General features: G+C 54.0%; 1 protein-coding gene across 1 annotated transcript in view; it reads left to right on the top strand.

Annotated features, from left to right (window-relative positions):
- The window catches only part of ATP2A3 (ATPase sarcoplasmic/endoplasmic reticulum Ca2+ transporting 3), a 55394-nt gene that overhangs the window by 39754 nt on the left and 2182 nt on the right, over positions 1-13458 (top strand). Inside the window, exons 11-21 of the mRNA XM_086475449.1 lie at positions 46-177; positions 2687-2812; positions 3922-4140; positions 4625-4960; positions 5053-5273; positions 6014-6216; positions 6327-6412; positions 7036-7169; positions 7618-7735; positions 8338-8455; positions 11215-11287. Coding sequence (XP_086331575.1) covers positions 46-177; positions 2687-2812; positions 3922-4140; positions 4625-4960; positions 5053-5273; positions 6014-6216; positions 6327-6412; positions 7036-7169; positions 7618-7735; positions 8338-8455; positions 11215-11287 — 1766 coding nt within the window. The remainder of the gene's footprint in view (positions 1-45; positions 178-2686; positions 2813-3921; positions 4141-4624; positions 4961-5052; positions 5274-6013; positions 6217-6326; positions 6413-7035; positions 7170-7617; positions 7736-8337; positions 8456-11214; positions 11288-13458) is intronic.

The raw sequence follows: 13458 nt of genomic DNA, 5'->3' as shown, positions 1-13458 counted from the left end.
GGACGTGCTCTAAAGCTTAAGCTCCTCTCTTTTTCTGCCCTTTAGTCCAAAAAAGTCTACGAGAAGGTGGGGGAAGCCACTGAAACAGCCCTGACGTGCCTGGTGGAGAAGATGAACGTCTTCAACACCGACACCAGCAAACTGTCCAAGGTGGAGCGAGCCAACGCCTGCAATTCGGTGAGCGGGGGGAGAGGCCCCTGTGAGCTCTGGTGCCAGGGGATGGGAGGGAGAGGAGGGCTTTGGGATGACTGTTATTTGAGCAATAACCACTTGCAATGATCTAAGGGACTGATCTGCAACAAGGATGCAATTTCCTGGCTTGCAGCGGGCTGAGCTGGTTTTGGAGCAGATAGTGAAGTGGCCAGGGGGAGGCTGACCCTGGCACCGTGGGGACTGACCTGGGTCCATATGGAGCTTCGGAGCAGGCCATCCCCAAGGCTCAAACTCAGCCCAGGCCCTGCTCAGCTGGGAGAGAGCCCCTCAGGGATGGCCAGAACTCTGGCTGCAGACGAGGAGGTTTGGAGTTTTGTGGCTCTGCTGCAAATCTTCAGGTGCCTGGTTTGCGGTGAGCAGCTGTCCTCCATAGAGTGAGCCGAACTGCATTCACCAGAGCCAAGCCTGCCTGAACGAGGCTTGCTCGTTGGAAACATCTATTTTTGATGTGAAAATATCCTGTGATGGCTGTTTCCCTACTCCATCTTTCCAGTGTCTTTCTGTCCTTCTGGTGAAAATACACTTAATTTCATGTCTGGATTTATTCAGCTTTGGTATCATGCTGTTAGATAGATCATAGAATGGTTTGGGTTGGAAGGGACCTTAAAGATCATCCAGTTCCAACCCCCCCCTGCCGTGGCAGGGACACCTTCCACTAGACCAGGTTGCTCTAAGCCCCATCCAACCTGGCCTTGAATGCTTCCAAGGAGGGGCATCCACAGCTTCTCTGGGCAACCTGTTCCAGTCTTTGCTTGCTCAGAGGAAGGGCTCTCTGTTCTGGCATTTCTTCCCCAGATAGGTCCGAGCAGGTCATAAAAAAATCCCCTGACTCCTTTCTGATAAGGGAGATGGAATTTCCCAGCCGTACATCAGTCCGGCAGCTGCTTCATTACATGTGCCCATCACTGCCCTTCCACTCAGACGCCAGGCTGGGTTTGGTCACTTCTCTCCTTACTCTTGTGCTTGGGCAGGGACAAAAAAAACCTTTCTTGGAGATTCAGGGCTTCTTGATTTTGCTCCCAGTGGCTCTGTGCTTTGAAATCTCTGATGGGATTTCAGGGTTTCCACAGCAGCTGGCTGCTCCCAGGTGTCCTTGTCCTTGCTGCTGCACTGAGCGTGCAGTGCTCAGCGGGGACAGCACTGCTTTTGTGGGCACAAAGCTTCCCACCTACGTGTAGTCGCTGCATTCGTACCCTGTGCTGGGTTTGGCCTTTGAAAGCCGCTTGGCGTTTGCCTGGCATATCCACAGAAGTGCCTGCATTTTGCACGGACAAATCCCCTTTGCACATCTCTCCAGCTCCCATTTGCAGCTTTGTTGCAGGAGGAGCATCGTTTTAACTGTGAACTTGCAAGGTTTTACCCCAAAAGGAGTTTTCTTTTCCTTTGCCCCCTTCACTGATTTATTTAGATTTAAATTGCTGTAAAAGTCCGGTGCAAAAAGCTGCTTGTGTCCCCATCACAAGCAACGCCCCCCTGGCAACAAAAAATAACAGTCCTATGAGCAGTTGAGCCATGCAGAGCAAGGCTGGCATCAACGTCCCCACTGCCCTTTACAGAAAATACTTTGGATTTGCCCCAGATGCCCTGCTCATTAAATGGCTTTTTGGGGACAAGACGTGTCCTCCCAGGAGCCTGGCTCAGCTGCCGTGATGTCTGTGTGGGTGCGTGGGCAGGGGATTGCTCTGAGGAGGACTGGCTGCTGTCTTGCTGGGTGTCTGGCTCCTGAAGTAATTAACTAGTGGCAGTGGTAGAGCCTGGTTTGTGGTGGGGTTTTGGGGGGTGTTGGGGTGCAGGACCCTGTCTGCAGGCACTGCCTGTGCCCACGGGTCCATGGGCTGGGGCTGCCCTTGCTCTGTCCTCACCCTGCAAACCTGCAGGTAACATCTGAGTGAGTGATTGCTCCTGCTTAGCTGGCAGTCCTCAGGGTAATTAGCATGTTCTGAAATAAGCCTAATTAGAGTCTCAGCTGCAGAGCTGGTTAAATGATGGGAACCAATCCAGTCTCCGGTGATGTTGGTGCTCCCACTCCTGCTGACCCCTGTGGGTGCAGAGTCAGGGCAAACCCCTCAGCTGTAACGAGTGGGATGCTGTTCCCCTTCCTGCAGCGCAGCCGGAGCCCAATGCAGGGGAAAGTCTCTCCCTTCTCTCTGGCAAACAGGGCTTTATCTTTGGCTACAGGAGCTATTTGGCATCCCACGTGGGGGTCAATAAACTGAGGGTCAGGTACACGCTGGCATGTGGTGTGGGCTGGGCGGCAACGGTGTAGTCGGCCGGGTTAATATTGTCCCAAAAAATTGCGTAAGGAAAGCTCCTTCTGCTTTTTGCACTGTCCCATCCCTGCTGGCTCCTGTGGTGGCCTTTCTCCTGCCGTCACTGGTGCGGTGCCGGCTTGGCAGGGGGGTGAGTCAAGGCAGAGGGTACCAGCTGCCGTGTCCCTGTCATGTCCCGGCTCAGCCCCACGCTGTCGCCACAGGTGATCAAGCAGCTGATGAGGAAGGAGTGCACCCTGGAGTTCTCCCGCGACCGCAAGTCCATGTCGGTGTACTGCACACCCACCAGCCCCAGCCACAATTCCATCGGCAGCAAGATGTTCGTCAAGGTAGGGGAGAAGGTCCCCAGCACCCTGCAGGATCCTCCCTCCTCATACACACCCCGGCAGGATTTGGCCCTTACTGCAGCAGGCAGTGACACTTTGCAGTTTGTCTCCTCCCTTAGCTGTCTGGGGGTCCAGGAGCCAGCAGGTATGCTGGTGTGGTCAGGGAGGAGGTGAGTCTTTGCAGTACTGATAGGAGATTAAAAAAAGGAGGTAAAATTATTTAGAGGGAAGAAAAGGCACTGAGTGTGCTGGTGCTGGGTCCAGGGGAGAGCTGCCCCTGTGCAAAACTTGGGCACTTGCCTTTATTGAGAGCTTGGACCCTCTGGACACCAGTAATGTCCAAAGGGTGATGTCCAGCTTTCCACTGTAACCAGAAATAAAATAATGTTTTAAAGGGCATTTTTTTCCCAAGAGAAGAGATGCGGCAGGAATTTCGCCCTGCTGACTCTGAGAAAATTTGTATATTGTTGTTCCCACTGAGAGATCTTCTGGTGGGTGAACTCTGTCCTCCAAGTCAGGTTAGGACCCTTCAGAGCTACTGCATTTGTGGCCCTGGCAGCCCTGGACAAGATTTTTTAAAAGGAGCAACAGAAAGATTGCAATTTTTATATTAAAAAGCAGTGTCAGGGGTCCTTTGTAAGGTCAGAAGGGACGGGGCGAGATGCTGTGATGCTAAAGGACATGTTTTCCTGAATCACAAAGGCATCACAAGCATCCGCTGTGCATCCCGCAGGCAGCATGTGTTTTCGGCAGTGATTTACAGCCCTAATCCCCTCCAGGTCTGAGGGGGGATCTGCGGTGCGGGAGTATCTTGGGCAGAGGTGTAGGTTTTGCAGGAGTCAGACAGATCCCCTGCAGAACAGATCCTGCTGCCTGGTGACCTGACATGGGTTCATCCTTCCTGGCCGCGGTCCTCGTGCGCTCGGTTGGAGGCTGCCATCTAGCGCGCTCAGCTGCCGAGCCGGGATGTGCCTGCTGGAGTTTTGGGGAGATTTCCTTCTCCTTTGCCCAAACTTGGTGCCTTCCCTCCCTCCAGTACTTCCTTCGGTGCTAGCAAGAGATGCTCATCCTCCACGTTCATTCCAGCTCCTGAGCCCTCTGCTCCTCCCCAGGGCGCCCCGGAAAGCGTGATCGAGCGCTGCACCCACGTCCGTGTGGGCACTGCCAGGGTCCCGCTGACGGCCCCGGTGCGGGAGAAGATCCTGGGCAGGATCCGAGACTGGGGCATGGGCATTGACACGCTGCGCTGCCTGGCCCTGGCCACCCACGACACGCCCGTCCGCAGGGAGACCATGCAGCTGCACGACTCCGCCGCCTTCGCCCACTACGAGGTACAGCACTGGGAGCTTTCTCCAGGAACTTTTTTCCTTATTCTTAAGTTTTCCCACCCACTTCCAGCAGCCCCAGAAGTATTTTCTCTCTGGTTTCGCTGTGGGCAGCGGGCAGCGCAATGGCTCAGCTCCTCCTCTGCAAACCACAGAGTGGAGCTGCATGCAGCAGGGCCGGTCCCAAGGCCAACAGCCCCGTCCCACTGGGCATGCACCCCCGTGGGGTGACTGCTGAGAGGGACCTGAGGACCACCCAAGGGATGGGGAGGAGAGCAGCGAAGCCAAAAGGTGTGAGGAGCAGCGGAAGGGGATGGGGGCATCCCATTGCAGTGGGGCGATAGGATGCATCCCTGGGGCTGTTGGTAGGAAACTTCCTGAGAGTTTTCTCCCAGGGGAAATCCCTGTGCCCAGGGTGGTTTCACAGCAGGGAGGGAAGCAGCTGCGTCCCCAGGGGTTAATGTGGGTCCGGGGCTGTCCCCACCCCCAGAACAACCTGACCTTCGTGGGCTGCGTGGGGATGCTGGACCCTCCCCGCAAGGAGGTCACCTCCTCCATCGAGATGTGCCGCAAGGCCGGCATCCGCGTCATCATGATCACCGGTGACAACAAGGGCACGGCGGTGGCCATCTGCCGCAGGATCGGCATCTTCTCGGAGAGCGAGGACGTGGCCGGCAAAGCCTACACGGGCCGGGAGTTCGACGAGCTGCCCCCCGAGGCGCAGCGGCAGGCGTGCCGCGATGCCCGGTGCTTCGCCCGCGTGGAGCCAGCGCACAAGTCCCGCATTGTCGAGTACCTCCAGTCCTTCCATGAGATCACCGCCATGGTGAGTCCTCCGGGAAAGCCTCACCACCCCCCGGTCCCCTCCTCTCCACCTGGCCCGGTCCCTTGCACCCTGTTAATCACGGCTTCACGCAGACGGGCGATGGTGTCAACGATGCCCCGGCCCTGAAGAAAGCGGAGATCGGCATCGCCATGGGGTCGGGCACAGCCGTCGCCAAGTCTGCTGCTGAGATGGTGCTCTCCGACGACAACTTCTCCACCATCGTGTCGGCCGTCGAGGAGGGCAGGGCCATTTACAACAACATGAAGCAGTTCATTCGCTATCTCATCTCCTCCAACGTCGGGGAGGTTGTTTGGTGAGAGCCCCCCCCGCACCAGGCACCACATTGTGGGGAGCAGCAGTGGGGATATGTCCCATGGGGCAGGTGACGCATGGTTCTGTCCATGTCCCCTGCCCTGGCAGCATGCAATGCCCAAAATTGTAACCCTGGGTACCAAACAGAGCAGCTATGCCTTGTCTTAATCCCCAGGGACTGTTGGGTTTTTTTTCTCTTGTAGCTTTATAAACACACCAGCTCCCAGGAGCTGTGTTGTTAAGGCGTTGCCTATTTAAGCCCATGCCAGTGTCTAAGATGGGTGCAGATATTTGTGCCCAGGCTGTGGTCACCAGGTCACACCAATGCATTTGCATCAGGTCCTGGGCAGCTCTCCCTGTCACTGCCCATCCCTCCCAGTAGATCAGCGCATTCCTCAGCAACGTGGGCACAGCCTTGGGATCACTTGGGCATCCTTTGCCCTTGCGTTTCAGCAGGGGTGTTGTGCATGGAACCCCTGTGGCCACGGGGACACCACTGGTTGGGTTTGGACTGCAAAGCAAATTTTAAAAGCGACGGGAACAAATTTTAACGGCACAATTCAGTCCTGGACTTCAGGCTGCTGCCTCAGGGGCTGGTGGGTTCATCTGCAGGACTTAGGGTGAATATTCCAGTTTGGGGTATTTGGATTCAGGGTGCCTGCTTGCTCTCCCCTTGCATGTCGCTTTCTCTGGCTACCCCAGAGCTCATCTAATTCGGCATCTCTGTTTTTTTCCCTGCAGCATCTTCCTGACAGCCATCCTGGGCTTGCCTGAAGCCCTCATCCCTGTGCAGCTGCTGTGGGTGAACCTGGTGACAGACGGGCTGCCGGCCACCGCGCTGGGCTTCAACCCCCCCGACCTGGACATCATGGACAAGCTACCCCGCAACCCCAAGGAGCCCCTCATCAGTGGCTGGCTCTTCTTCCGCTACCTGGCCATCGGAGGTGAGCCCCTGCGGGCACCACTGGGCAGAGGATGAGGACGGGAATGGGGTGCCATGGGGTACAGGACCCATTGCTGGGTGCTGGGGGTAAGGTGTCTCTCTCGGCCGCAGTGTACGTGGGCCTGGCCACAGTGGGCGCAGCGACCTGGTGGTTCTTGTACGACGCCGAGGGACCACAGGTCTCCTTCCATCAGCTGGTGAGTCAGGAGGGGAATGGGCCAACCTGTTGAGCAGATAGATGAGGGCATGGATTCAGGCATTGGGGTCTTTCCTCTACCTTTCTTCTGTGATTATTGTAGCATTCACAAATTCCTGGTGGAGAAGACATTAGTTGAAAAAGAAAAGCAAATTCTCTCACTCAGGCTCATGTTTCCAGCCTTGCTTCTGCCAGCAACCAGCCTGATCCAAAGAACCTTAAAGTAGCTCCTGTACCTGATCCCACATTGAAAGGGATCGATTTTTATGTTGCTGTAGGTCTGAACAAAGCGGTGGGAAAGCGGGTGCCATCGCGCCCCAGTGTCAGGTGCAATGGAAGATGTATTTTTGATGGAGACATGCGTGTGCTCAAACACCTTATTAACTGCATGTGAAAATCTCTAAGCCACTATCCAGCCATAACCTTAAAGCCCCAACCACAGCAGAAGCTGGGTCACTTTAGGCAGTTTTACCAGCTGCTCTGAACTGTGGGATATTTAACAGCAACCCTAATAATCAAGGTTCACCATGTGCCCCCCAACTAGTCGGCCTCTTCCTCCTCTTTCCTGCCTTTCCTACACTGCTGCTCTGCCGTGTATTTACCAGCGGTTTCCTGTGCTGACAGAGGAACTTCATGAGGTGCACCGAGGACAACCCCATCTTTGAAGGCATTGACTGTGAGATCTTTGAGTCCCGATACCCCACCACAATGGCTCTGTCCGTGCTGGTGACAATCGAAATGTGCAATGCTCTGAACAGGTAGGGTGGCCGCAGGATTGCTCTGTGCACTCTATGCATGACTGATTTTCGTGTAGGGTCTCTTTGAGCATCTGTTTGTGGGCTGAGGGCTTTGCTTTTACTCAGCAGAGCCATTCGGAGCGTCCTTTCAGGGGACCACTGGGTTTGCTGTAAATAAACCCCTCCGAGCCAGTCTGTCTACAACAGCAACAGTCTGTTGCTGTCTATGCAGTGGAGGAAGGACTGGATCTGCGTCCGTTAGCTGTTTGGCCCCATTAATGACCAGTTCTAACCCATGCATGGCTGGTTGCATTGAGATGGGTGTCCAGATCCAAATCATGATCAACTGAACAGCCTGGAAGAAAGAGGCTATAGCATACAGCCTTGGAGAGAACTGGGAACCCCCAGCTTGGGCAGGCGCAGGGACCAGGAGGTTATTGGGGCTAACGGCATCCCCTTGCTTTCGCAGTGTCTCCGAGAACCAGTCGCTGTTGCGGATGCCACCGTGGCTCAACATCTGGCTGCTGGGGGCCATCGTCATGTCCATGGCTCTGCACTTCCTCATCCTCTACGTGAAGCCCATGCCTGTGAGTGCCCTCTGCCACCTCCACGCACAGCCCAGGGGGCTCCTTCTGTAGGCAAGGACCTCCCTGGAGCAGTCTGGAAACTGCTGTGATAGCTGTCCCCAGCACGTGCCCTCAGCAGCAACTCGTATGACTTGAACGAACATGGGGACCGGGAGACACCCTGTCCCAATGAGCCTTAAGGCAGAAACTCTGCTTATAGGCAATGCAAAGGGGTATGGATATCTCAGCTTCTTTGGAGGCATCACCTCCCTTGGCAGTCCAAGGCTGGTGATGCCTCGAGGGATGACTAAGAGTTCTTAAGATGAAGTGGGTCGCTGTGCCCAGGAGGTTACATTGTCCTTTGTCCCCTGCTAAGCGCCTGTGAGCACATACAGTCGTCTGCAGGAGAGATGAAGGACATAATTTTTGACTCATCTTGGCCAAGAGCCACCTTGAGATTATGACAGACCTGGAAGAAATTCTGCTCTTTGGGCTGTCTGGATCCTCCCTCCTTGTACCTGGGATGAGATTCCCTCAACCTGTGCCATACAACAATCTGACTCTTAAACAAAAAAATCCCACCTCCTTCTCTATCGACATGTCCAATCCTTTCTACCTTGCAGCTCATCTTCCAGGTAACCCCCCTGAGCTGGCCGCAGTGGGTGGTTGTGATGAAAATCTCCCTGCCCGTTATCCTCCTGGACGAAGGACTCAAGTACCTTTCCCGCAACCACCTGGATGGTGAGCATGGGCTGCACCGCCCTCGGTTCTGTTTGCTCCATGGCGTTTTGCTTGGGGGTTCATGGTGGCTTCGTGGACACCTCGCTCACCTCTGCTCGTGTGGTGTCTGCACCTGCATGTTCATCCACCTTTGCTGTGAAAAAAGGGACCTTTTCTCCTACCCCCTTCCTTCCTGGATGCCACGCCTGGCAGAGCAGTTGGTACTTATGTCTGCTTGAAATACTCCTTTAGGAGCTGGAGCACTAGATAAATAAATCCGCCACCTGTGTTTATCCAGCTCTTCTCAAACCTCTGGGAACTAGATCCTTTCTCTTATAAAGCAAAACAAATCAAACACTGGTTTCTAACAGGAATCCTTCATTTTTTCCCTAATTCTTCTACCCCTCTATGCCCATCCTTATTGTCTTGGTTTGAAAGACAGGTGTCTGTGGAGGAAGGCAGGAGCCTCCCTTGAAATGGAAAGTGCAACCCCCTTCCCCCCAAATTATTATAATTTTGAAATTAACGGGCCTTCAGGCAAAGATATGGGGAATAGGAATAACAGTTCTTTACTAATATATATATATATATATAACACAAGGCAGGGAAAAAACAAAACAACCCACTGGTTTACACTGACAGAGTCAGGAATACAACCTGACCCCCTGTTAGGGTGGCAGTAGCAGTCCGATAAGATGCTGGCTGCAGTCCTCCTGAAGTGATGGGTGTAGTTCTGTGGAAGCAGCGATCAGGTAAAAGGGTCTGGTCTTCCTCCGAAGGTCCAGTGGTAGGTAGGTAGCTCTTGTCCTCTGGAACTCCAGTGGGGGGAAAAGCTCCTCTGGGAATCCAGTGGAAGAAGGCTGCTAGGGTGTTGGAGATCTCAGTTTTTATTTGGCATGGACTGCTTGGCTCCTTCCCCCCGGGCGGAGCGTCTCACCATGGGATGGGGAGTCGTGAGGCAGTTCCTTGCTGGGCCATGAACAGGAGATAGCCCAGGAGCGAGTTACCGATGGGTCAGGCGATAAGGCGTTGTTGTGCCCAGTAACAGGAGATAGTCCAGAGGGGGGAGGCAGGGAGCACCGCCCCACCTGGTCTCAACAGCTCCTGAAGATGGTAATAGAATATTTTTTTTTTTTTCTTTTGGCACATTTTACACTGTAACCCAGGACACTTATCTTGTGTTTGCTGCTTCTGTGTTAAGGACAAAGGAGTGCTGAGCACCTTACAAACTGGTTTTAACGGGGTTGCCTTTGGCCAGCACTTCTCAAGATCTGGCCGGTGACAAGCACGGAGGAGAAGCAGCTCCTGTGACACTGGGGCAGCGGTTCCTGTGTGCTCCTGGGCTCCGCGCTGTAAATCACAGCATGTGTCTAGGCCTCCTTCCAAAGAGATGATATCTTCTTTTCTTTCATTTCTTGCAAAAGATGTTGCTGTGGGTGATATCTTGGCTCCAAGTTAAACCTGCAGGTTTTCCCAGCAGTGGCTGCAGGGCCATGGCTGCTGAGCAGTGCTGTGCCTGCCACAGGGCTGGCCCCTCTCCAGGGAAACAGATTTTATTCATTTTTCAGGGTGTGCTTCCCCAACAGTGATAGCAGGGAGGAGAAGGGCAGGAGAGGCACTGTCCTTGCCCAGGGAAGATGTAGTGGCTCTGCAGAGCAGATGAACAACCTGAGTGAAGGGACTGCATCCTTCAACATCATCACCTTGCTCAAACATTTTTTTCTCTCCTTAGGCAGCTGGCATCCTAGAAAACCCCTCCTTTTACCTTCAGACTTTAATAATGACCCAGGAAAACTGTGCAAAGCCACTCTTGCCTTTCAGAGCCAAGGGCCAGTCTGTCCAGCCCTGGCAGGGAGGGATCTGGGGCCTCTAACAGCTCTGTTTGATTTCTCCTGGAGCAGAACCATGCAAAAAACTAGATATACGGGGCGGGAAATGATCGCAAGCAGGAAACGTTCACAAACTGGCTGCCCTCCCCATCAACAGGTCCCAGTGCACTGGGGGTGCTCACGTCAGCTTTCACTTCTGCGGCGAGCTGACGCACAACCACAGCGGTTGCTCAGAGAAGCCTCTGCTGAGAAACAGAGATACAGGGGCTCCTATTTGTACAGACCAGATGGAAAATGTTTCTAGATTATTTTTATTTAATTGTTGCATTTCTCAACAGACTGGTAGGTGCTTTGCATCGCCCAGGTCTGTTTTATTGTACGATTTCAAGCCTGTAGCAATAATTTTATGGCACAGCACTGGGCTGGGGCGTAGGAGAGCTGGTTGATTCCTGGCTGTTGCATCCCATGCATGCCCTTGGTCTTCATTTCACCATCTGTGATCTGGGGATGAGTCTGTCTTTCTTCCACACTTTGCATTTCTCTGTAAAAACTCATTGCTGTTGGAGGAAGGGTTTTCCTTCAGTCCTGCCAGCGCAGCTCTGAGCACAGCGGGGTTTCTGGCAGGCACACAATCCTTTCGCGTCCCATTGTACCAGCTCAGAGTGTTTCCTCCTCCCATGCCATGCTCCTGACGTGCCAGGTCATCTCAGTTGCCCTCATCCGCAAAGTCACGATGCTGCTGATGCTCACGGGTCGTTCTGTGTCTCATCCAGCAAGGGTTTCCCATGCAGCTATTCAATCACGGCTACGGGGCAAAATCACGCTTAAATCATCACATTTGAAAGAAGTCATTAAAATCCTGCATCTTCCTCTAGGCTTCAAAAAACAAACACAAAAAAACAAGCCCTCAAAAAGCCACTATTAAGTGTGGTATTGTGATTTTTTTACCAGGCATTCTCAGGACAGTAAGACACACGTGGAGTGGGGAGCACCAGTTGAAAACCTGCAGGACTCCAGAGCAAGGGTTGGCTTTCTCACGTGTCTCATCCCCGAATGCTGTTTCCCCGTGCTTCCTCCAAAGTCTTGCTCGTGTGTGGTGGGGACCTGCTTGGAACATGTCTGGGTGAACGTGGCTTGGAAAACCAACCAATAATGGAGCCCAAGGAGCCTGTACCCAGACAGGATCTCCCTTCCCAGACTGGCTTCTGTGCTCTGCTTCAAAATAAGGTCTAAAAGCCTGTGAAGCAGCCATTTGCAAGGCATTTTTGGCCAGCGGCCTGGCTGCTGCTTGGTTTCTGCAAGGCAACACTTGAGGATGGTCTCCAGCGTGGGACCTTCTGAGGGATGGCCAAGGGTGTTCAGTTGAGGGATGCAAATGTATAGCTGTGAGTTCTGATGATTCAGGTTTTGCATGGAAAAGTTTCTCCTTTGATCAGATTTAGATAAGTTGTGTTTCCATTACGCTGGATTTTCCTTGTCCTTGAAGTGGCAGAAAGCTGAAACTCTTCATTTTTCACCATGGTCTCAGTGCTTTACATTCCTCTCCCCATCACCCCGGTCACTTCCAGCCTCTCATCTTGCATGCTTTGCATGGATTGTTGCCTTCAGCCATCTCCGGCCCCTCTGAGGTTTCTGCTGTCTCACATTTGGGAGGCAATGTGAGTATGAGACAGCAAGCAAAAGTGCACATCTGAGCTAGGTCGGCTCAGGGTGACCTGCAGATGTTCTGGTCAGGAACGTGGAGATGTTCTCCAGGGCCCTCTCAGGGGTCCATCACACAGACGATACACGCTGGCAGGCTCACAAGGGCTGATGCCCGTCAAGGACTTCTTGCCCTAGTATTTGTGATGTTTACCCTGCTCTATGCATTTAAGTGTATCGCTCTTTCTGAGCCCCATGGCATGCAGGGGGAAGGTTTCCAAGCATCTGTGCCAAGACCTCGCAGCAGTCTCTTTTCTGAGTAGTTCTCAGGAGGTACCGAATCCACGGAGGACACCGATCAGCCTGCTGCTGTGGCCATCCCGTTCCCTTCCTGCCCTGTCCCTGGGTCCCCTCATCTCAAAGCGAACCCATCACAGGTGTCGGTGTTGCCACCATGGTGTTTTCCACTTGTTTCCAGCACATTAAGCCACAGGCCCTGCCCGGGTGCTCGGGCTTCGCCATTTCTCGCTTGTGCCATGGTAAACGCAGGGGCAAGTCAAGAAGCGGGTGCTTTCTGCAGCGCAGCTGCGCAACTGGCCCGACAGCAGCAGCGTCACTGAAAACCAGAAGTTTTGATGTGTAAGAATTGTCTTGACGTGTTTTGTGGCAGATTAGCGTTTGTGCAGCTGTTTGTCCTTATGCCTGGTGAGGATGGCAGCCCCTGGGCAGTTTTACCGGAGCTGCGAAGTGGTGGCCGCCCCACTGGGTCCCTGTCCCCACCGGGTACCAGGCCCCTCCCCGGTGGGCAACACAGTGTCCTGCAGCCTCCTGCTGCCGCAGCTGATGTGCAGGCGAGATTGCGACCTTGGGTGAGCATCTCCACTGCCGAGGGAGATTTGGCTGTTTATCTGCAAAGTCGGCCTCAGCTTCATGCTTTAACATCCTCCCAGAGGAGAGCAGCTGGCAGAGGTGGCGGTGCGATGACAAGTGTGTCGTGCTCCCTGCCAGGGCCAGCCAGGGCTCCGCATCCCTCCGAGACAGCCAAAAACCTGCAGGGACCAAAATCTGTGTGTCCCATCATCACAAAAAAAAAAACCCTCCAGCATGTTGTGAAAAGGAGCTGCTCGCCCTCATCTTCCCCCCCTGCACCTGGGGACGAGGACAGCCACCCAAACCCCCCCACCCAGGAGCACAGGGGCTGCTGCAGCCGCCCGCTTTCCCTGTGGAGGAGGCAGGCGTCCCTCTCCTCGGCACGGCAGAGAGCCGGGAGCGAGCGCCCGCGGCTGTGGCCTGCCCTTGTAGGGTAATCTCTGCATGGAGCTACCTTGGCTGGGTGCTGGCGTTGGAGGAGGAATGTGTCCCCACGGGCCAAGTCCTTCACTTGAGCTGTGGGATGCTCTGAAGAAGAGTGGCACCACACCTTCCAGTGCCGGAATCTCTCCAGGAGGAATTTTACAGCTCTGCTGCCTTGCTTTTTATTTTTCTTTTTATTTCTCCCTCTCTCCTGTTTTTTGTTTTTGTTTTGTGTGTGTGTGTGTGTGTGTGTGTACCATG

Source organism: Leptosomus discolor, chromosome 18 (assembly GCF_034619465.1).
Source record: "Leptosomus discolor isolate bLepDis1 chromosome 18, bLepDis1.hap2, whole genome shotgun sequence".
NCBI lineage: Eukaryota > Metazoa > Chordata > Aves > Leptosomiformes > Leptosomidae > Leptosomus > Leptosomus discolor.
Note: the sequence above shows the minus strand (reverse complement) of the source record. Positions and strands in the feature narration are given on the sequence as shown.